At 55.9% G+C, this 26,395-nt stretch overlaps 6 protein-coding genes across 6 annotated transcripts; 2 read left to right on the top strand and 4 right to left on the bottom strand.

Moving 5' to 3' along the window:
* Positions 1–2,490: 2,490 nt before the first annotated feature.
* Positions 2,491–5,399, bottom strand: ISF_03052 (oligopeptide transporter protein; the record flags this gene model as incomplete). The annotated part of the gene is made up of 3 exons (XM_018846658.1): positions 2,491–3,036; positions 3,108–4,207; positions 4,262–5,399. The coding sequence occupies 3 exons, from the start codon at positions 5,397–5,399 to the stop codon at positions 2,491–2,493; spliced, it is 2,784 nt and encodes a 927-aa protein (XP_018706386.1).
* Positions 5,400–8,030: 2,631 nt separating this feature from the next.
* ISF_03051 (YL1 nuclear) lies at positions 8,031–10,536 on the bottom strand (the record flags this gene model as incomplete). The annotated part of the gene is made up of 2 exons (XM_018846657.1): positions 8,031–8,518; positions 8,571–10,536. 2 exons carry the CDS (start codon positions 10,534–10,536, stop codon positions 8,031–8,033), a joined length of 2,454 nt encoding a protein of 817 aa, XP_018706385.1.
* A 762-nt stretch (positions 10,537–11,298) lies between these two features.
* ISF_03050 (sulfate transporter) lies at positions 11,299–13,741 on the bottom strand (the record flags this gene model as incomplete). The annotated part of the gene is made up of 3 exons (XM_018846656.1): positions 11,299–12,526; positions 12,585–13,211; positions 13,287–13,741. The coding sequence occupies 3 exons, from the start codon at positions 13,739–13,741 to the stop codon at positions 11,299–11,301; spliced, it is 2,310 nt and encodes a 769-aa protein (XP_018706384.1).
* A 972-nt stretch (positions 13,742–14,713) lies between these two features.
* On the bottom strand, positions 14,714–16,151 carry ISF_03049 (3-ketoacyl-CoA thiolase; the record flags this gene model as incomplete). Its single annotated transcript, XM_018846655.1, has 4 exons — positions 14,714–15,135; positions 15,196–15,766; positions 15,838–16,018; positions 16,087–16,151. 4 exons carry the CDS (start codon positions 16,149–16,151, stop codon positions 14,714–14,716), a joined length of 1,239 nt encoding a protein of 412 aa, XP_018706383.1.
* A 1,830-nt stretch (positions 16,152–17,981) lies between these two features.
* On the top strand, positions 17,982–18,932 carry ISF_03048 (Glycoside hydrolase; the record flags this gene model as incomplete). The annotated part of the gene is made up of 1 exon (XM_018846654.1): positions 17,982–18,932. One exon carries the CDS (start codon positions 17,982–17,984, stop codon positions 18,930–18,932), a length of 951 nt encoding a protein of 316 aa, XP_018706382.1.
* Positions 18,933–21,990: 3,058 nt separating this feature from the next.
* On the top strand, positions 21,991–25,552 carry ISF_03047 (potassium/sodium efflux P-type ATPase; the record flags this gene model as incomplete). Its single annotated transcript, XM_018846653.1, has 4 exons — positions 21,991–22,191; positions 22,269–22,468; positions 22,537–23,145; positions 23,209–25,552. The coding sequence occupies 4 exons, from the start codon at positions 21,991–21,993 to the stop codon at positions 25,550–25,552; spliced, it is 3,354 nt and encodes a 1,117-aa protein (XP_018706381.1).
* Positions 25,553–26,395: the final 843 nt, after the last annotated feature.

Below are 26,395 nucleotides of genomic sequence, written 5' to 3'. Positions count from 1 at the left end.
AAATATGATGGACGGGCGTTGCAATATGGAATTGGTAAATGTCTGAGCAAGTCCAACAACAGCTGAGATATGAATGAAAAGAGCAGCCAAGATGTTGGCGGTTCGGTATTTCGCAATGATGAGCGTGCCGGGGCTTTGCGGTAAAGCACTGGCGCCCCCCTGGTCGTATGATTGATTGGGTGGCCAAGACGATGGATGCGACAGAGAGGCCTCGTCGGTAACCGGCAATGCAAGAACGAGGCGCAGGACAGGAGGGAATCGATGGAATTGAAATGAAGGATCGAGTATATGGAAAGGGAAAGGAAACAAGTGAAGCACCAAGAAACCGGGGGCGACTTGGCTTTCGTCTCGAACTGAGTGATAATCAATCTCAGCTGGGACTCAGCTGGGTGACATTGAGTGCCTGAATCATGCGTCCCGCCGTCGCGCGGGGGCCGGGCCTCTGCCAAAAGACTGATGGTCTAATAGGCCGATTGAGAAGGACGTGAGGCTGCGAATTGTACTTGCTGGTCAAAGGAACAACAGAATCGTGGGTGTAAAGAGAGTCTGAGGAGTCAACCGACAAGTCTGGCTGAGACGCGGGAGCCACGGGTACCCTGGTGGGATGGCGACTATACGGAGCAGATAGTTACAGTGAGAGAGAGAGTACTGGTAATTAATCGAGACGACGAGGTCTTTTAGGAATTGCCGTAGTAGCGAGGCCAGAGGTAATCTTAAAAGGTGGACTAAACTATGTGTCCGTAGTCCGTTGGTAGCTTGGGGGGGGGGGGGGGGGGGGGGGGGTGTGGCGTGGCACAAGAAACTGCAAGCAGATTAGCAGACAGCATTTGCTTGGGCCATTGGTTGGAAAAGGAAGTGCAGCAGCTCTGGGGTTGCACTGCGTCTCAAGATGCATGGCAAATGCCATTGACGACGGCCTCTGCTGCCGTTTGATGCAGCAACGCGTGCAGCAGGCAGCGTCGACGATATGGGGTGGGCAGAAACGTCAATCCCGACGCGCGGGAGATGCGCCGCACTCCATGCTTGATTGGCACGGAAAGCATGGAAACGGCAGCCCATTGACAAGTGTAGCTGAATGGAGGGGCGGCGGCCGCAGTTGCCAAGCAGGGAGAAGGAAGGGGGGCCGCAATGGACTGAGGGTTGCGGTCAGGGCAACATGCGCATTGTCGAGATCTTCATCGTGGATGGTCAGAGGGGAATGGATGATTTGGAGGGAAAAGTGGCGCAGAGGGCTAGCGAGAGTTAGTGTGGCTAAGGTCTTTTCCCAGTGTGGCTTAGCGTAGCTGTGCACTGGATGCTCCCGGCTCAGCGGCTGCAACGGACTGGCTAAGAGTTACTGGTAATTAATCCGCGCTACAGATCAATTGGTGACTGGAAGAAATTGGATATTCACCCGTTAATAATTTGATAATTTATTACTCGCCCAGCCCGAGAGCGCCATGCAGCAAGCTTGATGCTGGCTGGACAGCTGGAGATGCAATGCTTTGCAGCTTGCAGCCTCGCTCCGGCAAGCGATTGGCTCGCCTTGGATCCTGTTATTAGCTAGCACACCTGATCTCCCCATGGCAACGCTGGTCGTGCATGCCACTGACAGCTGAAGTGGCTGGCTGCATTAATACCCAAGAATCTTTCTCCAAGACAGAGTTCACCTCAATACAGATTCAATTAATAACAATTCATCGTCATTGCAGTGTAATCGACCCTGACGCTGTCTCTCACTACACACCACTACACGAACCTCCGCCGTCTGCATTCGGCCGAGCATCCCGGCTGCGTCTGGATACTTTGGTAACACTGAGATGCAGCCCCTTCGTTATCTTGGCCTGTTTACATGGTGAAAGAAATGTCATTGTCATCCTCTCTGTACTCTGGGTGGCGCTTTTCAACGCTCCTCACCATACAATGTTGCGACTACCCTGTACCTCTTTATGTGATGCCTGTGCACCACTGACCGTATTAAAAAGGATCGGAACCTGACTTTGCTCTGTATTCGTCCAACACACTACCCGTATCCCGGTTGTACATATATGTCTAAAATTGCCAAGCACAACAGACCGCTGCAAATGTACTTGGTACTACCGGTCTTGCGTCTCGCCGCTGACCGTCTTCAACGCGAGTGCTCATCCGTATTTGCAAACTTGCCAAAAAAAAGGCTTGTAGCACAGCTGTACAATATTCAAGCATTGACCTCGTTCTGCGCCGTGTGCAGGTCTAACGAGACGCCGCGTCGCAAGGTTAGGCACCTTAGTCTGCTTGTACATGAGCCGCAGAGGATACGTATCTATGATTACTGATTACTGAGAAGTTACAGGAACATCTGATACAGGCCATAAAGCAGCTTCTCGTGAAGTTCAATGTACACACATGCATTGGAACTGGGAGCTCTATTCACCCGAACTAGCCTCCCGTGTGACATCCTAGGTTACTAGAAGTTGAACGGGCAAATGTTTCAGTGTAGGTCATAACCTTTTCATTTCACAGCGGAGCCATCTAGTACCAGCTATCAGGCCCGAAATACCCCTTCTCCGGCAACGGCAGCAGCGACTGCTGGCCGGCGCCGCCATCAATCGTCCCCCTCACCACGCTCGACCCCCACCAGGTGAGCCTCACCGGATCCCACTGCAGCGCGAAGAATATGATCATCGCCGCGAACGCGACGCCGCCGCCCAGCGCCGCCGAGATGACGTAGTTGTACCGCTCCCACCAGGCCGTCTTGTACCGCCGCAGGTAGTACATGAAGCCGAACGAGAAGTAGAGCCCGACCGTCGTGTACGACAGGTTGTTGGGCGCCCAGCCAATCGCCCCGTTGGCGACGATGGTCGGGTGCACGTGCTTGAGCCACGAGAGCGGCGTGAGGAGCGCCCGGTCGACCGGCCGGAAGACGGCGGCCGGGAGCGTGTTGTGCAGCGCCTGGCGGAGACGGGGGCCGAAGCGCTTGCCGGTCCACCACGCGAGGGCCAGCAGGAAGCCGAGGAGGAAGCAGTACTTCATGGCCGGGTAGAGCTGGGAGAAGACGCGGGCCGGACCGATGGCGCCCTAAAAAGAGAGAGAGAACTTTGTTAGCGATCGGGAGTTTGTGAGGCGAGTCTGACATGCTTGGGACATACCCAAACAACGGAGGATGCAAAGATGAGGGCGGATCCGGCGAGGCAGTTGAACTTGGCCTCTTGGTTCGGCGTGCAGATGTCGGGAATGGTGGTGTCGACAAAGGTGACGACGCCGTAGCACACGAAAGCCGTGATGATGGTGCTCAGAATCTGCCCGCGGTACATGGCGCGCGGCGGGATCTTGGCGTAGAACCCCATCTTCTGATCCGAGATGTAATTGTCCGCCTGGCCGTTGATGTTCCACCCGTACGTCTTGACGAAGATCATGGCCTCGGGGTGTCCGGGCAGGGCGTAGCCCATGATTAACTCGGTCGCAACGTTCAAGCCCTGCGTGATGCCGGAGATGGCGTTGATGTACGTCATCGGGATCAAGAAGACGAGGTTGAGGGCAACGACGAAGAAGATTGTCCACACGGGCGTCTCGAGCTGTGGGTACTGTAAAGGGATGACAATGGCAAAGATGAACGCGATCAGGGCGATGGAGAGGAACCACCAATCCGGGACCTCGGGGTACTTGCGCATGATGTTGGTCAGGGGATCGTCAAAGTCGTCGTAGATGGACCCGTCGCTGCTGAACATGCCGTAGAGATGCCTTCCCGCGCCGCGGACATCTCCCCTCGCCAGCGCCCCGACCATCCCTGCGACGCCGCGCACCGTGCCCGCCACGGACTCCTTGACCGCGCGCGCCATGGAACGGCCCGCCTTCAGCAGAGGGCGCCACGAGTCGAGCAGCACAAAGACCATGGTGAGCGGGTAGAACAGGAAGAAGGCGCCGTACATGACGAGGCTGCCGGCGGTGTAGAAGGGCGGCGAGTACGCGCGGTACTTTTCCTCGACGACGACGGCGCGCCGCGGGTCGATGACGCGCGTGATGTTGTACCCCGCGCCGCGGTTGTCGAAGATGGAGGGCGTGTTGGGCGGCAGGTGCGCGGTCCACGAGCTGTTGGTCCAGTAGATGGCGATCAGCACGAAGGCGGCGATGAGCTGGCCGCTGGCCTGCTGCAGGTACGCGAAGAACGGGATGGCCAGGGGCGCGCCGTTTTGGCTGATGACGTTCCAGTCAAGCGTCGGGAGGGGGTTGAATCCGATGCCCGAGTTTCCTATTTGTCTGTCTTAGTTGCGCAGCAAGTTGTATCAAGCAGCCGTGTACATACCCGTCATCACATTCAGAGCAAAGTTGTTGGGCGCGATCCACGTCATCCAGGCGAACGAAGATAAAGCAGGGAAGAGGTAGCCGGGGATCCAATAGTAAAGGAACATGCCGGCGAAGAAGATGAAAAAGACCCGGTACCGGGACAGGCTCCAGCCGTGGACCGTCTCGCCGCGGTGCCGCTCCGGCATCAGCAGCGCCTTGTTGAGCGCGACGGTCGGCAGCAGCGCCGGCCAGATGGCCTCGACCGGGTAGACGACGAAGCGGCGCAGCAGGCCCGAGAGGCCGAGCCCCAGGAGCTGCGTCGACAGCAGCAGCAGGATGCCGTACTCGGCCGTCAACCAGTCGTCATGATAAAATATAGTCTGCGTCTGGATGTTGGCGAAGCCAAACGCCGCGTTGACGCTGACGTTCATGATGATGGTGGCCAGCATCTGCTCCTTGTACGACCAGGGGCCCGGGTTCAGCGATATACGCGAGCCGCCGCCGAGCCAGCGCGGGAGGACGAAGCCCCAGTCGGGCAGGGCCCAGGCGAGGAGCAGGCCGCACGGGTACAGCAGGATCTGGACGACGGCGGAGCTGAGCGAGATGCTCGGGAAGCGCGACATGAAGAGCGTGTTGGTGAACTGGGCGACGATGGCCCAGCTGAGGCCGACGAGGTAGGCGCGCGGCGTCTCGCAGGGCATCGTGCCGTCCGGGTCGTCGTCGTCGGGCGTGGTCACGGCTCGGACCTCCGGGTACGGCGAGTAGAAGCGGTTGAGCGCCGCGACCGTCTTGAGCTCGGCGGCCCAGTCGCCCTCGTCCTTGTCGCCGAGCGGGCCGGCCAGCAGCGCCGTCATCTGGTCGCGCAGGCTCTGCGCAAAGTTGTAGTCGTACTCGTGCTCCGCGAGTAGGGCGCGCAGGATGTCTCGCGCCTCGTCGACCGTCATGGCGTCGATCTTGTCCCGGACGTACTCGACGTCGTCCATGGGTGCTCCGGGGACGCGGGGGACGCCCCCGTCCTCCGGAGTGGTGGTGCATTGATGGTGATGCGCCTGGTCGCGCGTCTTCTCGTCGACTACCTGTGGCGGCGACGGCTTGACTGAGCTGCTGTCGGAGGCGGCATGACGCGGGGCGTCGGAGATGTCCTGATTGGGAATCATGGCGGCACGAGGCTCACCAGGTCGTGGTATGGGAGGCGAAGAAAGCGAGGGGAAAAAGGGACGCAGTTGTATCAGGTTGGTGAGACTTGGTGAATCCCTCTAGCCTGGGGGACACGCAGATGAGAGTGTTGGGGTGAGGGAGGGGTGAGAGCGAGAGGTGAGCACGCATACATATAATATGCATACATATGTATACCCGTTATACATGCAGAGCTTTATATCTGCGTAAAAATGTGTAATTTATACAACGAGCGCAGTGTTTGCCTGATCTTCACCTGTCGCAGAAGAATGTCTCTATTCCAGCAAGTCGTTGACCGGGTTTGCTAACCGACTCGGCGGTTGATGTGCTTCTCGGGTGCAAAGATACAAGGATGCAGCAGGATATCCATACGAGCGGAAGATCTTTTGTCCCTATCTGGGGCAATGCATATGACCGCGGACGTTACTGGAGCAAGACTGTCGATGCCGAGGAAGAGCGTCGGAGTTGAAAGGGGCTATTGGGACAGCGGTTTGGGGATGGATTGAGGGCTCAAGAAAGAGCGCCGCTACTGATTAAGGAAAAAAGTCCAGGGCTACCAGGTATGGTACAGGGCAAGGATGCAGAGGTGGTCACTACCGAGAGCCTTCTTTGTTTGGTTGCATTGGTACGGCTCCTTCACTGGGACTGGACGAATCGGGCTGCAGGTCTCACCACGAGCAATCACCCATACTTTAGTGCCCGTAATCTTCGAATGGAAAAATTCAAGATAGTATTTAAACCTAAATCTACCTCTGAAATGCCTCTGCCATACTCTCTCTCCTGTTAGCTCTAATAAGCGTGTAAGTGCGCGACGCCCGCAGGCCGGGCTGGACATGGTGGAAATTAGGTTGACGCCAGCAAGCCCGACACCAACGAGATCGGGCCAAGGATTTTCTGAAGATTGATGCGGAAATATCGCAATCGTAACGGGGAGACTGGTGAGACTGGGGAACCTCTGTGGGGGGGGTTGGCTGCTGGCCTTGTCTTCTGTCTTGTCTTATCTCATCCGGTTCTGCAGGGACTGCCATTTTTGGCGAGAGTCAGGATGGAGAACAAAGGAAATGACAAGTCTGCGCCCGCCCGTTCACGTCCTCGGCATTCATCAGGGTTACGGCCTTTTGGTTCATTCTTCCGGCTCTTCCGTATCTTCCTTGTCGCGGGACGGAGCAGCTTATTTACTAGTCCATGAAGTAGTAATTTTGTAATAGGCTGGGTAACAGATATCCTTAGTCGACTAGGAGACATGAGCGTCCTAATCTTCGACTGCAAAATATTTGCGGAGTATCCGTATGTCGAATAACTACGATATCCCTGTAGACCTGGGCCATGCAAGAACCCGCGAGAGATGGCACAAACCAAATCATTGTCGCCCGCAAGTCTAACTCTGAGGTTCAGAATTACCTCCGTGGTCTGCGATAGCCGCAGAACTCAGCCCTCTCAGAGTCTCTCGCTTCGTTCATGAAAGCGACCCCAGCGGCTTTCGCTATTAGCCCCGTAAGGCTCAAGGCCCGGCCCGTCCGATGATTGACGTCAGCTCCCCCCCAAGGAACGCTCCTCCCACCTGAAACCACCAACATTTGACCAGCCCCCCCGGTCTTCCCGAGAGACGCGGCTCCCGCGTCGCGCGCCGTTATTCTCCCGGTAACAGTGCTTGCTTGTATGCATAAGAGGGCTATCCTTCGGGTCGCTGCAAGGTGTAAAAGGCCAATCAGCATCACGGCCAGACGAGCCAAGCTTCGGCGTACTGGCAGCAAGCCTATGCCTCGTCTTGTCTACCCCCGAACCGGCATCCAGCGCCAGCTAAAGGGCTGAGAGCGGGGGGAGTGTCAGATCTTGCCTGTCATGGAAGGGGCACAAATATGCGGCTGGGAAGCGTCTGGTTGAAGCTTCCCTGTCCTGGCACAGGTGCGTCAAGATACGGGATGGATGAAAAAGGTAGGGGAGCCCATCACGAATTAGCTCCCGCGTATTCAAACCGGAAGCAGCATCGCGTCCTCCTTACTTCTTAATGTAGTCTTGTAGAATCTGATAATAAATAGCCCCGACTACGAAATGGGACTCGTACAGCAACGGGATGTTTGCTCGCTTGTCATCGCCAACGGCATTCTGATCCGCTTCAGTCCACTGTACGAAGATATCCTCAAAGCAGAATCCCATCGTCCTCGAGTTCCCGTCATTTTGATCCGTCCGGCTTGCTAGCCTTCCCTGGCTCCTCTCTGCCCACGGCGGCACCTCAACCACACATCGGTACATGATAACGACAATTGACGCGGGTTATTAGTTTCATATTTCTTTTGCTCGACCCTTGCTCCCGTCGCTTTCTTGCCCACGTTCCTGCCGTTGCTAGTATACAAAAGAAAAAGGAGAAAAACTCAGCATCGGTCGCGCTCAGAGATGGGTATCCCTCACTTTCCCCCAACGGCCGACTTGCAAGACCAAAGTGAATAAAAAAAGTCGCGTGCTTTTCATACACGCACCATAACGCCTTACCGTCATCTATAATCTTCCACCACTTGCCTTTGTCATGTTACATAAAACCTACACCGGCTCCGTCTTCGCTGGGAGTTGCTCCGGCCCTCAACCCCAGCCACCGTCACACCGCGAGATACATCTCATTCAGCCACGGACGGCGCCTCAGTCTTGGCGCCGGCGACATCTTCCGTCTTGACGCTGACCACGGGCTTGCCCTCCTCCGTCGCTGGCGCACCACCACCATCACCGGGCGGTCCAGCAGCGCTGCCACCGCTGGCCGCCTGCTTGGTATCCGCGGCAGCAGCTTTCTTCTCCTCCTTGGCCTTCTTCTCGTCCTCTGTCTGCTGTAGTTTGGCCTTTTCCCTCTCCTCCCGCTTGCGCTCGATCCGCTGCGCCTCCTCCAGGGTAGGGCACCGTGCCGGATTGAGGAACCGCTCCGGCACGCCGCGCGCTGCGAATGCGCCGCTGCCGGCCCAGGCGCCGAGCAGCCTGCTCCAGCGGTACTCGCCTGACTGCAGGCGCTGGAGCTCTTTGAACGCCGCGGCGCTGTGGAAGTGGAGGGTCGTCTTGGGGTCGCGATACCGCGCGGGGTTGTTGGTGATAAGACACATGGGCGCCGGTGTGGGTTCTGGCTCCAGTTAGCTTCTTCAAACGTGCTTACTCAGGCTAGTTATACGTACTTGGTAAGCGGCTCATCTTGTGGCCGAATAGAACCTGCGTTTGTATGCTCCTGTCTTTGATCGCGTTTGCATCAAAGTTTTGATATATAATAGCATCACGAGTCGTGTAGAGCCCGTCCAGTGGCGAGCGAGCTTGCTCTGGTTGTGGCGTGGCCGCTTCAGACTGAAGTCGGCTGAATATCTTGTTTGTGGGCAGTGATTCGTTCCCAGCCGCCTGGGTTGCCTTAGGCGGTAGACCACCCTCTGTAGTCGGAGGAGCTTTTGAGGTTGTAGTGGTATGAGAACCATTGGCCTGTTCTGGGTTGGAGCTTGATTGCGATTGCGCATCTTTCGGGGCTGGTTCAGGAGGGGCATTAGCCTCTGATGCCGCTGCACTAGCTGGCACTTGGGTCTTTGCATCTTTTGAATCAGAAATCCCCTCCTTGGGCTGAGTGGATGATGCCAGTTCCTTGGTATCTTTCGGAGGAGCCTCTGTCGTTTGGGCGGGCTGTGCTTCTGATGAGGAATTGGGTTCTAAGGTCTTAGATTTTGCGGTGACGTCTTGAGTTTCCCCTCCGCTGACTGCTGTCTTTTCTGTACTTGTTGGCACATCTGTCATTGAGACGTCCCCAGCAGCTTCGTTTGTTGTATCGTGCGTGGGTTTGGTGTCCGCAACCCTATCAGTCGTCGTGGCTGTCGTTATTGCCGCTGGTGTAGTAGACTTCGTAGGTTCTTGAACTTGTGCGTCCGGTGCATCAGCCTTATTCGTGTCTTTTGGTGCTTCATCTGCGGCCGTGTCCTGTTTTGAAGCTTCGCTCATCTTCGCCTCGCCATTCTGACCTGCTTCCACAACTGTGCCTTCGCCCGCAGACTGCGGCTTTGTTGTGCTTGCATCCTCAGGAGTCGCGGGCTTTGTACCCACAGCAGCCTCCTCCTTCACAGCTTCCTTTGGGTCATCCTTCTTCTTTCCCTTGGCGGCTCCTCTCTCCCGCCTCGGCTTCTTCGGCTTCTCCTCCACCGCGACGTGCACGCCCTCGCCCTTGCGCCAGCCATCCCCGAAACGCCCCGCGCCGCTCCAGAACGACAGCACCGGCCCGCGGAGCGTACGCTGCTGCAGCGCCGCCAGCTTCGCCCGCCGCTCCTCCTCGCGCTGCCGCTCCGCCTCCTCCCAGCGGTTGAGGCTGCGGGCGTTGCGCTCCTCGACGAGCGCCGCCTCCCGCAGCCGGTCCTCCTGCGTCATCGGCGGCTTCTTGAGCGCCTCGAGGCGCGCCGCCTTCTTCTGCATCTGCGCCAACTGCTTCAGCCGCTTGGCCTCGCGCGCCTCCATCTGCGTGTGCAGCTGCTCCTTGGAGAGCCGAGTCGTCTGCCGTGACGACGCGCGCGTCGGCATGTCGGCGAGCGAGGGCAGCCAAGACGCGCGCTCCGACTTCTTCTTCTTCCTCGGCGGCGGTTGGTGGCTCATCGTCTGCGGTGTCGAAGGGGCGACGGAGGATCGTGGTGTCGAGGCGCTCGTGTCGATGCGCACTTTTTTGCGGAATTTGGCTGGAATTGCCTCTTGCGCCTTGCGCTTCCGTTGTGCGGCGCGGCGCTCCTTGGCCTGTCGGTCGAGCTCCTTTTCGCCCTCGAGGTCGTCATCGTTGTTGTCGTCATCATTGTCCGAAGAGGAGTCCATCTGCACGTCTGAGGCGTGCTCGCCGGCGTCGGAGAAGCCTTGGTCGTTTTCGTCTTCAGCGAAGAGTAGTTCGAGATCCGAGTCGGGCTCCTCGTTGGCGAGCATCGACTTCATGCGGTTGCCGGCCGTGGAGCGCCGCTGACGACCGGTGGCGAGCCACTCAACCTGCGGTGCGGCCTCAGATGTGCCGCCATTAGAGCTGTCGTTGTCGCTATCGCTGCCGCTGCCAAGCTCCATGTCACTGGCATGGACGCTGGACAGCCTGGACGACTGCGACTCGTCGGGCTCCGACGGCCGGGTGAGCTCCGAATCCATCGCGAAGTTATGAGCAAGCCAGTTTATGTCGATGCATCACTAGCTGTGCTGAGGTGTACGGATCGGTGTCTGATCGAAAAGGCAATCGGTGCGAATTCGTGCGCGTGCTTGATGATGTAAAAAGTTGGACAACGCGCCTTTGGAGGGGCTTCGAAATTTCCATCCCTGACTGAGAGGCAAACGCCTGTGGCGCTCCAAGTTTAGCGGCATGTCACTGTGGATGCCCCCAGGTGATCGCCGCAATCAGGTAGAGGCACCTAACTCCTAACTACTACAGTGGGTGACAACATGTATTTCCCCCCTGTTAGGTACTGATCTTATATATTTCTAAGATTGGGGAGATACCTAAAATACCTAAAAGAGGTAATAAGATACGTAAGACACCTCAGAACTTTAAGGAGCTGAGGTATGGTATATTCCTTTGGTGGTAGTCTCGTTCACACTACGAACATAGCTCACATGCTAAATAGTAACAGTTTAGGGTCGCCCGTAAATGAGTGCTCAGGCTTTGACATTTTCTGGAATAGGACGGACTGCATTCGTTAAGGACAAATAATCAGCAATCTAAATAATCGAGAGATATGTCTGTCTGGGCTACTTATGTACCATAACGTTGAGCAACTACCGATTGTAATCACCTTCGGTAACATGTGTGAAATCTATCGTGTGGGTTTTGTGAAACAACGCATAAATCAAATATATATATAAAAAAACCCAAATCATCAATCAGCCGTCTCACGTGCCGTCGTGTACGTCCCTGATTCAAGCAATGCTGCTTCTCGATTCCTGGATGCTCTCCTCGTACTCCGTCATTTGCAGCGCTTCCTCAACGTTCTTAACGAAGTGGCTCTCGCCGCACAGCTCGACAATGCCGCTGCTGGCCATGAGGCGCCAGACGGGGTGGTTCTTGCCGCCGGGCATGCGCGAGAAGAAGACGCGGACGCCCCGTTCCCGGTAGCTGCGCACAATCTCCTCCAGGACCTGCGTCCCAGATCCGTCAATCGACGTCACGCCGTGAATATCAAAGATAATGTTACGGTTGGCATCGTGGCTGCGGATACGGGGCAACGCTGGGTGCGCGGAGGGCGTCCCGTAGAGCTCGAGGCGGCGTAGACGAGATTTGAGCTCGCCAGTGTTGGCAAACGTGAGTGGCTCGGGGATCTTGACGATCAGGCAGCCCTCGACGAACTCGAGACCGTGAGGGTCAGCCTCTGCGTTTTCAAAGAGCTGCGTTCCGGGAATGCGGCCAAGGATCTGAATGCGGGGGCGCGTGCTGTGCTTGATGACCATCAAAAGCGAGATGCCGACTCCCAGAGCCATGCCCAGTGTCAGGGAGTAGAAAATGGTGGACAGGAAGATGATGGCCATGAGGCCTAGCTCAGTCCAACCTCGAATTCTAATGAAAAATTTGATATCGTGCGGTGCTTCTTCTATGAGAGACCAAGCAACGACAGAAATCATGGAGGACAGGACGGGTTTCGGCAAATAGTAAAAGTATGGCAAGAGGAAGAGCACAGAAAGCAGCGAGATGAGACTGAGCACAATGGAACTCATTGGCGTCTTGGCACCCGTCGTCTTGTTGACCTTGCTGCGTCCATAGCCACCAAAAGCAGGAAGACTCATGAAGCAAGAACCGACGACATTGGCAACACCAAGTGCAATCATTTCTCGGTTCGCGCTCAGCTCCATGCCAGGGATGCTGCTGTTGCCGAGACTCTTGGCGGCGACAGAAGATTCGAAGAAGCCAAGCAGGGCAATGAGGAACGAAGTCGACATGGCAGAGCGAATGTGTTTCATGTGGGCGAGCGTAAAAGGCCATCGGAAAGCAAAGAGGGTTCCGGTCGCCGACTTGACAGCGCCAAGAATCTCGACACCGCTCTTGTCCCACTCAAAGTACCAGCACAGTATAGCCGAAGCAACAACAACGAGGAATCTATCCGGAACGAAGACTACTGAAGGATACCGGGGCTCTAAGCGACGCTTCAGTTCACTGCTTGCTCGTTAGACTTGGATTCGTTCAGCTGCACATGGAGCGAGGAGCGACTGACCGGAAGAACATGATGACCAAAAAGCTGCCACCAGCAACAGCAAAGGTAGGACAATGTACCTTTTCCCAGTTCTCGATTATAAAAGCAATCTTATCCACACTGCTGCTATGACCGACGCCTGCTTTGTCCGCAAGTTCGCCGAGGCCCAGCTCAGGGATAAGCTGGTCGACGGCAATGACGAAGCCAATGGCGCTGATGAAGCCGCGCAGAAATGGCCTGCTGAGGACAGAGTCGAGGAAGCCTAGGCGGGCCAGGCCGGCGATAAATACCATGGCGCCTGCGATGCCAGCAACGACGCCCGCAATCTGCGTGTGAACGAGGTCGTTGTCGTCGAGACCGCCGGTATCAACGCTGGACTTGACGACGGAGCCGACGAGCAGGGAGCCGGCGGCCTCGGGACCGACGACCATCTGGGACGAGGATCCGAGGATGGCGTAGATGAAGGGATTGAAGACGAACGAGTACAGACCGTTGAGGGGCGAGACGTGGGCGAGGTTGGCGGCGAGCGAGAGGGCCATAGGGAGGTAGAAGGAGGCCACTGTGACGGCGGCGACAATGTCACCCTTGAGGTATGACAACTTGTACTTTCGCATCCAGATGAGGCATGGGACGTAGTAGGATAGGTACCTAGGTAGTTCAGGTTAGCCGCGCGTTGTCAATTCAATTGCCAATTCAGCAGGTTGGAAGGAGGGAGCGCCATACATGATGGGGTCGTCACGAACGCCGGCTTGCTGGGCGAGCTCGCTGGCGTCGCCCATCTTCTTGGTGCGCATACGCTGCTTCAGCCACGACTTCCAGTCCTCAGAGCCTTGCATGCGGTCGATGTGGCTCTCAAGCTCCTGTGCGCCCATTGGAGTGGACGCACGGGGGCTGAACGTGCCGTGGTCGCACTCACCGGGGTGCGCGCTGGGCTCGGTCGAGGTAAGGAGGAGCGGGGTGGCTTCGGATGCGCGACGGGCCGCGAGGGAAGGCGCATCGCGCGGACTGTCGTGGTCCCGGCCGTGGTTGTTGTCGTCGTGGTCGGCATCGCCGTCAACGTCACTGAAGGGCCGGTTCGAGGGCGTATGGCTCTGCCGCAGGGTACTAGGCTGGGCAGGCAGATGAGGGTGCGGAGACGAAGCATCGCTACCGGGCCGGGATCGATTACGGCCAGTCATGGTGACTGATGGGTTTTGTTCTGTTTTGTCGTTGGTGCGTACCGTTGGTCCCGATGGCCAGCGGTAGATCTGGGGGAAGATGCGGGATGACGGGGAGGGTTGTTGATCCCGACGGGTCGATTCTACAGCTCCATTCGACGCCCACCCGGTTCAAATAATGGCCAATTCAAGAACTGCAAATGGCTGGCAAAGGGCTGGCAACGAGGGAGAGACAGAAAGAGGGAACGAGTTCAAAACATTGGATACAGTTGACTTTTGACCCCCCTCGGAACTTGAACCAAGCCCATGACCCTACCTGACACTTTACAGTGGGGCTGTTTGCTCACTGCTGATATTCCAGGCACGGTGAGAGGCTGGCGGTGTACCTAGCGGGCTTACAGCGGGCTTACAGGGACTGGCCTTAGTTTTGGGCGGCCTCTATTTTTGTTACCAATGCAGTGGCCCTTGCCGGCGCAGTTGAGGGAATCTTTGGTGGGGGGTCATGACTGACAAACGAGAACAATGCGCAGTTTGAATTCCTGTCTAAGATTCATGCATAAATTCGACCAATTACTCCCAGCTTAAATGTTCCACTGCTATACGCCGCGTGATGGGGCATGCGCTGGCTGACCTACCTACATGCATATTCAGCGCACGTGAGAGCGCCCTGCATCCAGGCTGGCCACGGCTAATGGATAATAGAGTACCTGGGGAAGGATGAGACAGTGTCTTGGTAGCATCGTGGATCAAATCGCCGAAAAGAACACGACTCGTTGTTCAGGGTGAGATCGCCGCATAATTACTCAAGATGAGGCCTGATATTCCTAGCACCATCAATACGTCATGGGAGACACTACTTCTAGGTAATATCATAAAATCCTTTTATAAAAACATGACAACTTTACAGTAGTCTGCAGGCCTTGCCAAATATTCATACACATAAAATAAAACCTCTAAATGACTTTCCATCCACCGGCACCCATACGCGCTACATTACTCGCGGATAAACAGGGCAGCCATGCCCTGGCCGGTGCCAATGCACATGCTGGTGAGCAGGACCTTCTTGTCCTGTCTGCGCAGCTCGCTCAGGCCGGTAACGATTTGGCGAGCGCCGGTCGCACCCAGAGGGTGGCCCAGGGCGATGGCGCCACCGCGGGGGTTCATCTTGGCCCAGTCGAGGTTGAGCTTGTCGCGGCAGTAGACGGCCATAGAGGCAAAGGCCTCGTTGAGCTCGATCACGTCTACGTCGGCGAGCGTGATGTTGTACTTGGCCAGCAGCTTGGGGATGGCTACCGAGGGGCCGATGCCCATGATGCGGGGGGCCAGGCCGGCGACGGTCGAGCCGACAAACTTGGCGAGGATGGGCTGGCCGAGCTTGATGGCGGTGGAGCGCTTCATGAGCAGGATGACGGCGGCTAGGAGAAGGGTTGTCAGCGAAATTTCTTAAAAGTATCCAGGGGAGAACGAGTACACACCTCCGTCGGTAACCTGGCTGGCGTTGCCACCGGTGGTCGTCTCACCCCACTGGGGGAAGGCGGCGCGGACCTTGGCGAGGCTCTCCTTGGTGGTGCCGGGGCGGATGCCCTCATCCTTGCTGACAGTGATCTCGGTGATCTCGCCGTCCTTGCCCTCAACCTTGGCCTTGATGGGGACGATCTCGTCGTCGAACCAGCCGGCCTTTTGGGCGCGCTCGGCGCGCTGGAACGACTCGGCGGCGTACTCGTCCATCTGCTGGCGGGTGACGTTGAAGTCGGCGGCGACGTTCTCGCTGGTCCAGCCCATGGGCTCTAGCGAGTCCTGGACTTCCTGGTTCTCCATGACCTCCTCGTTGAACGGGAAGGGGGGGGCGCCCTGCGCAGACATGCTCTCGCCGCCAACGGACACGCCGATTTCGATGGCACCGGAGCGGATCGAGTCGGCAATGTCGGCCGTCGCCTTGAGGCCCGAGGAGCAGAAGCGGTTCACGGCGTAGGCACCAGCAGTGTTGGGAAAGCCGGCGGCGAGGGCGGCGGCGCGGATCTTGGCGGCGGCAAGAGGGTCGTTGACCTGGTATGGATCTTTGTTAGGAAGGCTGTTTGGGGGGATTCCACATCGCGATCGTGTCGGGTAGAACGTACGTTGCCGAAAGCAAAGTCTTCAACCAGAGCGGGGTCGATGCCAGAGCGAGTCTTGAGCTCCTTGAGCAGGCAGTAGACGAGGTACTCGATGCCGCTATCCTTGAAGCCACCCTTGCGGGCCTTGGTCAACGGCGTGCGGAGCGCGGCGGTGATGACAATGTCGTCGGCATTCTTGGACTGGCTGCAAGGGATCAGTTAGCTTGTGACACCTTCCCCGCCGGCGAGGTGCCGGCGCAAAGAAATACTCACAGGCTGTTGATGGCCGAGCCAGGGGCCAGGTGCTTGATGATGGAACCGATGCGTTCGACAGCCATGATGAAGGATGTGTTTTTGTGGATGAAGGGGTGGAAGGAGGAGGGTATACGAGCGATGCAAAAAGGGGAAAAGAAAAAAGATGATGATGCAGAGAAAGAGAGCCCGCAAACAAATTTCGGGTGGGATGAACCGGATACAAATGCACGTTCCAGCGGGCGCAGAGGCTGGCAAAGGCCGAACCCGGATCTGTGGAGTAGCCGAGGCAAGCACTTGATCGGCCCAGCTTGTGGGTGGTCCGGGGGAAGCTTAACTAAGCATGGCGCGGCCAGCCGAGGTCTTTGCCACTGCCAAAAGTCCGATTGTGCGCCCGCGCGGAGAAAAAGACTGATGGGTGAGGTGAATGGTTGACTCTGGACGCTGAATAAATGCAGATTTGAATGAACCGATTTGTCTGTTTTTCTTGTGGTATCTGGGTCTGCTTGCGCACTCGTGAGTTGCCAACTGACGGTGAACAGCTACAGGTACCTTGGGCCTCTGTTGCGCTATCACAAGCCAAATCTACCCAGATTTCTCTCCAGTTAGCACCTATATCGAGCAAAAGCTCCGGATTGTGGTCCCATGCAGCACTGTAATCACGAGACAGAATTTTTGGAATTACTTGAAGTGCATCGTCAGCCCTAGAATCGACATTCTTTTACTCTTTCCGTTAGCACAGCCGACCCCACGGGAAAACTGCCATGTCCATGGACTGGATCACCCATCGAAACGAACGCCTCGGCCGCCAGTAGGCCGTTACTGGATTCCGCCCAGAAACGCCCGTCTCCCAACTAATGTACAGCAGAAATCTTCAGTCGTACTTGTTTCCCTTGAATCGCAACGGTCAGTCGATGGGGATGCTGGGACGGCGCCGGGCGACACCCTGGGGCACCCCGGATGTCCCGCGATGCGGAGTCCCGGAATCTAGGGGGTGGCCATGATGAGACATGCAGTCCCGCATATCGATAGGACACATCCGTCAACCTACTGGTATGTATTGGTGAGATCTTGCTTCGGAGGTCTTTCACACAGCAAGTGACACTCGTGTCCCACGGTGCGCCTCCTCCTCGTGCTACCAGCCCAGCTTGTCAGCATCGCATGCGTCTTTTCAGCACATAAATCTCAGCAAGCTTCTCACAACCTCTACGCCGAATACCGTATTCATCACTAGCCTCGTCCCAAAATATCAAACACTGCTCGCTTCGATACGAGGCACGCCCGACGTTCCAGGGCGTTAGCATTGGCCCTGCCCACTAATCAAGGCACTGTCGTCCACTGGACCAGTGAAGACTGCCAAAACCCACCGGAAGCCACCCGCTATCCTCTCTAAACAAGGCGAATAGATTTGTCAAGCCGCCAAAAAAAAACCTTGTTTGGGGGCCGCTTCAGCTCGGTTCATGCAAGCGCTTGGTCATTTTTCCCTCGTTCGTCGTGTCCTTTGCTCGTATTTGTTTTCCTTTCAACACTCGTTTTGCTCCTTAATAGCGCGTCGCTTCTGTTTTTCATCCTATTTTTAAATTTATTTTAATATATTCGCTAGAGCCGTCTCTACCCCGTAACCGCCACAAATCGATAGTCAATCGAGGATTCAGCTCCCGCCGTTCGACGCAACAATTTTGCTTGGCAGACCTCCTTTTCGCCTGCAGCGCTGATAAACGAGCGAGACCGCATTGCCGACCGTGCCATCGAATCGAAATAATTTCCCGTCAAGTCCCTCGTTTGAACACCTCTTACCTCGTCAAATATCGCATCTCCGTACTCGCAAGATTTGCGATCGGCATCCTACCCCACGTCGGATCGAGCCGACGGCGAGCTATATACAGACACATACACATAAGCACAGCATACCATTCATGTCGTTACTCGCCTTGACCCTGTATGCACTGTTCGGCGCGGCCAACGGCGCAGGGAAGCGCGGCCTCGTCTTCACGCCAAACCCGTCGCACCCCCAAGACAACAAGCTTTGGCAGCCGCCAGGCAACGATCTCACCTGGTACTACAACTATGGCAGCCTTCCATCGCCCGCCTACGCCGACGTCTCGCAAGATCAGTTTGAGTTCGTGCCCATGATGTGGGGTGTTGGTGCCAACCCGTCGGACGACACCTGGCTCAACGAGGTCAAGGGTGTTATCCGCGACGGCCGCAACGTGTCCTACGCCCTCGCCTTCAACGAACCCGACGCGCCCAACTCCTGGGGCGGCAGCAACGTCGCCCCACGCGCAGCCGCCCAGGCCTGGGTCGCCAACTTCGAACCCCTCACCAAGATGAACGTCAAGGTCGGCCTGCCCGCCGTCACCGGCGCGCCGTCCGGCCTCGACTGGCTCAAGCAGTTCCTCGGAAACTGCTCCGCGCTTGTCAGCAGCGGCGGGAGCCAGACCAAGAACTGCACTTTCGACGTCGTCCCCGTCCACTGGTACGACAACTTTGCCGGGCTGGCGTCGCATATTGGCGAGCGCCGCGCGCTGTGGCCCAACGCCGAGATTTGGGTGACCGAGTACGCGTTCGCCCACCAGGACCTCTCGCCCACGCAGCAGTTCTTCAACCAGACCGTCGACTACTTCGACAAGGAGTCCTACATTGGCCGCTACTCGTACTTTGGCGCCTTTCGCTCCGGCAACTCATCCGTCGGCGCCAACGCCCCTTTCCTCAACAACGCCGGCAAGCTGACTGACATTGGCGCCTGGTACCTGGGCAAGAGCGCGACGGGGGTGAACCCCCAGAGCAAGGCGCCGAGTATCGCGCCGTCGGGAGTCGTCGTGGGCGGCATCGCGGCTGTCGCAGCCGTTGTGCTGGCGTGGGTGTAGCGAGACAGGAGTAGAAGAAAAAAACGAAGATGTGGCAGATTGGTGTTTTCTGCGGCGCGTTATTAGACTGTCATATTATTACCACGGCTTGATGGATTGAGAATTGTTCATCCTGTTAATGTTTTAGCGCATATACGACTTGATTAGATCCAAAGCAGCTAGACGCATATAGAAATTGAAAGTTAGCGTTTGCATCTTAAGTAAATCATACAGATATCCGGATTAAGGGATGTCTAGATGTTCTGGTTCCGGGCTGGGCAGATTGCCGAAGCCGCTTGACAGCTTCGGCCTGCGCGAGCCATGTCCGGCATTAGGCCCCGCCAGTTTGTCAAATCAAGGAGGGGTCCCGGGGCCAAATTCAAAATAGAACAAAGAGCACAATAGAAACCCACGCTCGCTTCTCCGGAACCGGGGCTGCTACAATCCAGATCCAGGCACCCCGTTCCGACCGAGATAGACGCTGGTTCAAGATCAAAGAGACGCCGCTCACGCCACATTGAGGCGCAGCCAGATTATGGTCTGGCTGGGGCGAATTAAGTGGGTCATTACTCAACCACATGGCAGCACGTGATCCACTGCCAAGCCACGCTTGATTGTCAGGTGTAATTCGAATGATTGAGGATGACGTCTTCCATTCATATTAAGATGCAGTTTTTTTTCTACTTGCGATCAAATAGTGCTCTAACTCTTTCCTCCGCGGGTTGTGATGATAAGAAAATGCAGGGGTCAATGGAGATGCTGTTGGCTCCTCCTTAGTCTGTTGGCCGTATGTTCCACCAGTCAATCTCCCAATTATGGGCTGCACTGCATGGCGCGAGTCTTGGCCTTTCTAACAAGAAGACAAAAATTTCAGAACCACAAAGAAGAAAATGGAAAGACAAAGCGTAACATAATTATTAGAAAAAAAAATCGGATTCCCTTCCCACCTCCATCTTCCCCTTGCAACAAGTGCCAAGAGCGCTGAAAACCCGCTCTGCGCCACTCACAGCTGCAGCCTTCAGCACAGGAACCTGAGCACCAAGTGGTTGGGTGGCAATCCGTCTAGGCCCGGGTCCATCGCGCGCTAGAAGTTGGAGATAAGACACAAAAAACCTTTAAAAAAAAAGAGACAAGAAGAGACAAGAAGAGACAAGACAACATGGCGTGGGGGAGATGCCAGCCTGCGTTATCCTTGCGGAATGGGATTTCTTGGCATTTATTTTACATGGAGCGAGTTGGGTTGTTGGGATTTCGCCGAGGATGGGGGCAACCTTGATTGTTCTCGAACAGCGGTGCACTGTTTGCCAAGACGCAGGTAATCGTCGCTCTTGGCGGACAAATGACAACACCAAGACGACCAAGGAAGGGGAGCTTGGGCCCGGGATCATGGTTATCCTTTCTTTGAAGGGGGGAAACTTGACAAACTGCGGGTAGTTGCGGTGCAATCCAACGTGGTGATGATCTGAGCCGCAAGACAGTTGTCACGGAAAATAAATGCGAACAAATACAGAGCAGCTATTATGCTAGTCTCTTTCACTCTAGTTAACCTGATCTCTGCCGTCCTTCCGAGCAACATGCGGCAGGTCAGACCGGATGCTGCGACGTCTGATAATACGATGCAGTTGGACTAGCCTCAACCAGGGAGACCTTCTAGAATGAATGGAGTCGTCCATGACGGAAACCACCATTCCTTGCATTCCTTCCTTTTTTTTTTTTTGTCCCTTTCTTTTTATTCTCTTCCTGTCGCCGTCGCAGACCTTGCCAATGCCAAGCCTCGCGTCGTCCGCTGCTGGTCTGCTAGTGAGACCAAACCAACCACACCCAAGCGTCTTGGCGGAATGCTTGACCACAAACCATTACGGGCATTCCTTCGGTGAACGTCCAAGCAAAGGCAAAAAAAAAAAGGAAGCAAAGGGCTTCCTGTACATTTATATTTTTGCCAATTTGGAACCGCTTTCTTCAAGTCGTAAATCGGTTTCAGCCAAGGACATGAACTGTTTCTCGTCTGAGAAGCCAAGGAGCGTTGCGTATCGGGAAGAATTGGCATTCCTTTGCCTTACCAACTCGACGCATGCATCATGTCAAGTTTTTTTTTTTTTCATCAAGATGAGAAGATAAAAGGTCTTTGACGTCACTCCACTTCCCCTGCGTAGGCAATAAATGGCCAGATCGCCGTTCTCGACAGCCTGACGAAAACATGGCGCCCCCCCTCCCCAGTGCTGCTGCTCTCTTGGCACGTATCAACCCATTCTCGCCACAGATTCATCATCACGAGGCTCTCTGTAAAAATAGATTAAAAAAAAACGATCTTATCTCTGGATTTGCTGCTGCGCCTTGCTCGGGGTTCGGCCAACCAAAAGTTAAGGACGAAAACGCGTGCTTGTTGCTCCGCGGAGTAAGTCAGCAGTGTATGGTTGGGTGGTGGTGCAGCCTCAGCTGGGACGGCGGGACAGCCGCCGCGCTTTCTCCGGGGACACGAACAAAAGAGAGGCACCATTTTGCTTGCGGCACCGGGGCGGGGGCCACACTTGGCGGCGCCCGCCAAGCCGAAGGAACCCCACCCAAAGCTCCGCGCCGGTGTGGGGGCCCAAGGCGCTGCTCTCTCGGCTTTGGGCACGCTGCCTACACACGCCAAACCTTATCTCATTGGAGGGGTCCAGTAGGCTGCAAGGGCATCGACTCCGGTGGAAACTCTGTATGATGTAGTTGATTCTCGATTTTTTCTGTTCGAGTACTTAAAGTACCTTCCCCCCCCTCCCCCGCCTTCCCCAGGACCTGTTTGAATCTAGATCAAATCTATAACCAACCGAATTGAAAGTAGCAGAACCGTTGCTCTTCAATCCGTATTGCTTAGAGAGAGAACACCACTACAAGTTCTCTCCGAGAAAACCCATACAAACAAGCCCCTCCAAACTTTACAAAGGGGAAGAATTACCATCCTTTTGTTGTGTCTCCCCCCCAGAACCTTCTCACTTTATGAAGCACCTTCACGGCCTCGTCAGCCTCAGCCCTCCCTCCGAACAGCGCGGCTGCGCCCCAACCAACACGACAGCCCTTGCTCTCACCCCGACCTGCGACAATGGCTGAGTTCCCAAAGCACCCGTTCCTCCTCTCCGTCGCCGAGACGGCCGAAGCCCTCGCCACCGATGTCGACAAGGGCCTCACTTCGGCCCAGGTGGCCGAGATGTCGGCAAAGTACCCAAAGAATGAGCTTGACGTCGGCGGTGGTATCGCCTGGTACAGCATTCTGACCAAGCAGATTCTCAACGCCATGATTATTGTACGTCGTATTTTCTATTGCTTCCGCCTTGCGCAGCAACCAAATTGAATACCTTGCTGACATGTGTAAATCTTTAGGTCCTTGTATTCGCCATGGCCCTCAGTTTCGGCATCAAGGATTACATCGAGGGTGGCGTCCTCGCATGTGTCATTGTCCTCAACGTAACGATTGGCTTCTGGCAGGAGTACCGCGCTGAAAAGCGCATGGACGCTCTTCGTGCCCTCTCCTCACCCAGTGCCATGGTTCTCCGTGACGGCAAGACCCAAGTTATCTCCAAGTACGTTCTCTTATTTCGCGCGCTGCGCTCATCTGCAAGAGTTTCCCCAACTAAAATCCTTCTCATAGCCCCGACGTCGTCCCCGGCGACATTGTCCTCCTCAAGATGGGCGACACAGTGCCAGCTGATCTCCGTCTCTTTGAAGCCATGAACCTGGCCTGTGAGGAGGGCCAGCTCACCGGCGAATCGATCCCCGTCGAGAAGATCACTGAAAACAACGTCACGACCCCCGGAACCGAAAAGCTGGCCACCTCGGAACAGGAGGTTGGCATCGGTGACCGCGTCAACATGGCCTACGCCACCACCGTCGTCCGAAAGGGCCGCGGTCGCGGCATCGTGACAGCTACTGGCATGACAACCGAGGTGGGCAAGATCGCGGCCTCAACCTCCAAGAAGCAGCGCAAGCACGGCCGTTCCATGAACTGGCGCAAGTATGGCAAGCGCCAGCCCGTTGTTGGCTTGGCTAAGCGTACCTACGATATTATCGGCAAGTTCTTGGGCCTGACTGAGGGCACTCCTCTCCAGCGAAAGCTGTCAGCCCTTGCCTATGTCCTCTTTGGTTGCGCTATCATCCTAGCCATGGTCGTCTTTGGCGTTAACCACTTCAAACTTCGCAACGAAGTTATCATTTATGCCACCTCTCTTGGCATTGCCATCATCCCCGAATCTCTTGTCGCGTAAGTTCAAAATATCCGCAACTTGTCTCCGAGAAGTAAATTGCTAACCAGCTGAAATTGCAGTGTCCTTACAATTACCATGGTCGTCGCTGTCACCGTCATGCGCAAGGCAAATGTCGTTGTTCGTGACCTCTCTGCGCTCGAAGCTCTCGGCGGTGTTACCAACATTTGCTCTGACAAGACCGGCACCCTGACCGAAGGTGCCATGATCGTTCGCAAGGCTTGGATTCCCAGCAGCCACATCTATACCGTCCACGACTCGCAGAGCCCGAGCGATCCGACCAAGGGTCGCGTCACATACGCCCTCAACAAGGACGAGCCCATCACTGAGGCTCCCAAGCGAGACTACGACCGGGAGCGCAGTGCTGCTGTTCTCAAGTTTGATGTCCCTGACGAGAAGCTCAACCCCAAGAGCGAAGCCGAGCCTGCTCCAGTCGAAACGGCTTGCGAAATGACGGATGAGCTCAAGGCATTTTTGCTCTCGACATCTTTGTGCAACCTGGCCACTGTTCGCTTCGACAAGGAAGAGGAAAAGTGGCAGACGACTGGTGAGCCCACTGAGATTGCTCTTCAAGTCTTTGCCCACCGCTTCAGCCTCGGAAAGAAGTCTCTCGAGGGCCAGGGCTGGAAGCAGCTCGCCGAATTCCCCTTTGATAGTTCCATCAAGCGCATGTCCGTTATTTATGACGCGCCCGATGGTGAGAGTGGCTCCATTGTTGAGGGCACCAACAGCATGGTCTTCACAAAAGGAGCTGTCGAGCGCATCCTAGATCTCTGCTCGCACGTAGGGACCGGCGCAGAACAGCAGCCCGTCACCGATGAGCTCAAGGAGACGGTCCTCCAGCAGATGAACAACCTCGCTTCTCAGGGCCAGCGCGTTCTTGCTATTGCATACCGCACATGGGACGGCAAGTTCACCGCGAAGCAGTCATCCAGCGCCGCCGAAGATGAGAAGCTCCGCGGTGAAGTGGAGCAGGGCCTCACACTGCTCGGACTTGCTGGCATCTATGACCCTCCGCGTCGCGAGACCAAGCCTTCCATCGCGGAGTGCTCCCAGGCCGGTATCAAGGTGCACATGCTCACTGGCGACCACCCCGAGACAGCCAAGGCCATTGCCAAGGAAGTTGGTATCATCCCCAAGAACCTCGGCATTCTGCCGGACAAGGTTGCAACTTCCATTGTCCAGAAGGCCACTGACTTTGACCACATGACTGAAGCCGAGATCGATGCGCTGGAAGAACTTCCCCTGGTCATCGCCCGCTGTGCTCCTGACACCAAGACTCGCATGATTGAAGCTCTACGTCGCCGCGGCGCCTTCATGGCCATGACTGGTGACGGCGTCAACGATGCGCCATCTCTGTCCCGTGCTGACGTCGGTATCGCCATGGGCTCGGGCTCTGATGTCGCAAAGTCGGCTTCCAAGATTGTGCTGACTGACGACAAATTCAATTCCATCGTCTCCGCTATTCGTGAGGGACGTCGCATGTTTGATAACATTCAAAAGTTTATCCTACACTTGCTCACCTCCAATGTTGGTGAGGTCATTCTCCTCATTGCTGGCCTCGGCTTTGTCGACGACGATGGCTTCTCGGTCTTCCCCATTTCCCCGCTCCACATCATCTGGATCAACATGGTTACTTCATCGTTCCCAGCTTTTGGTCTTGGCCGCGAGCCTGCCGCCCAAGACGTCATGCGCAAGCCTCCTCAGGACAAGCGACGTGGTGTCTTCACCAACCAAATCATCGTCGACATGGTAATTTATGGCATCATGATGGGAGCCTGCACCATGATTACGTTCGTTATCATCATTTACGGTCAATACGGGGGCGATCTTGGGGCGAACTGCAACACGGCGTTTTCTGATGCCTGCCGGCCTGTGTTCCGAGCTCGCGCGGCCGTTTTTGCGGAGCTTACCTGGTTGATCCTGATTTCTGCCTGGGAGTTCAAGAGCCTCCGCCGTTCCATGTTCCGGCTCAACCCTGACGACGACAGCTACTTTCCCTTTTTCAAGGATGTATACAGCAACCGCTTCCTATTTTGGTCCGTTATCATCGGAGCGCTGTCCGTCATTCCTGTTGTGTATATCCCAGCGCTGAACACCAAGTTCTTCAAGCATGCCCCGATCTCTTGGGAGTGGGCGCTATCGATCGGTTTCACGCTTGTCTTTGTCGCTGGCATCGAGGGTTGGAAGTTTATCAAGCGCCACTTCCAGCTGCTTCAGGATCGCGCCGTTCAGCGCGGTGCCTGGGGCCAAGGAGGGCCAGATGATTCGGGAGTCAAGTTCCGCAAGACAATGTCCATGTCGAGCTTCAAGACGTGGGCGTCGTTTTCGCGCAAAGACACGGGCGAGACCCTATCAAAGAGTAACACGCAGGTGTCTGGAGCCAAGAATTCCAGCATGGTATAGATTGACGCGGTTGCATATCGCAGTGGGCCGAACGGCGGTAGCCTCGGTGTATAATGTGGTGGAAAATTTTCGTGTTTAATCGTTCATAGTATTGATGGTGACCGCATAATAGATCTGATAGAAAATCATTTCAATGAGAAATGCCGAGCTTTGAGTGTGTCTCGCAAGTGGCAATGGATGGTGCGTAGGCGTTCGAAGAAACAAACTCGTCTAATCTTGTAGGGGACCTACCCCGCTGAATAAGTCCCCACTAGTTCAGGGACCTTGGACCAGCCACACGGAGAGTTTCCTCCCTTCTTCCGCCACGGCAACATCACGTACGCTGCCTCATTCCTGCAGAGTCCCCTTGGACGCTGCGATGCGTATTTATCCATCTTCGCGAACTAAGAGCTTTGGCTTTTTCATCGCGTCCTACGAACGGTCTCATTCAAAGCCATCATCGGCGCTTAGAGACACCTCAAATCTCGTCCCCCCACGCCCCCCCAAAGCCGGTTTGCTTGACAGGAGCACTCTCACGGTGTTGGCCCAACGCCAGACTGCTCGCCGCTGTTCCACCCGACCCAAAGGGGATTATAGGGCGCGATGCTGATTGATGCCTTCCATCACTCAGCATACGAGTGTGCAACCTGACCACTCATGTTTGCGTCATCTGCGTCGCGTCTACCGTTTGCGTCGAACTATCCTTTCGAACATCAATAACCATCGTTCCCTGCTTCGTATGCCGCGACACGACGAAGACGCACATATGCAGAGCTCGACGACAGAACCTCTCGAGCATGGCAGGCCTTCTGTTAGCCGACTCAGGGTTGGCGAGACTTTGAAGACGGTACATAACACAGCTGT

This window comes from Cordyceps fumosorosea, assembly GCF_001636725.1.
Source record: "Cordyceps fumosorosea ARSEF 2679 chromosome Unknown scaffold_5, whole genome shotgun sequence".
Taxonomy (NCBI): domain Eukaryota; kingdom Fungi; phylum Ascomycota; class Sordariomycetes; order Hypocreales; family Cordycipitaceae; genus Cordyceps; species Cordyceps fumosorosea.
This window is presented reverse-complemented; position numbering and strand designations above follow the sequence as displayed.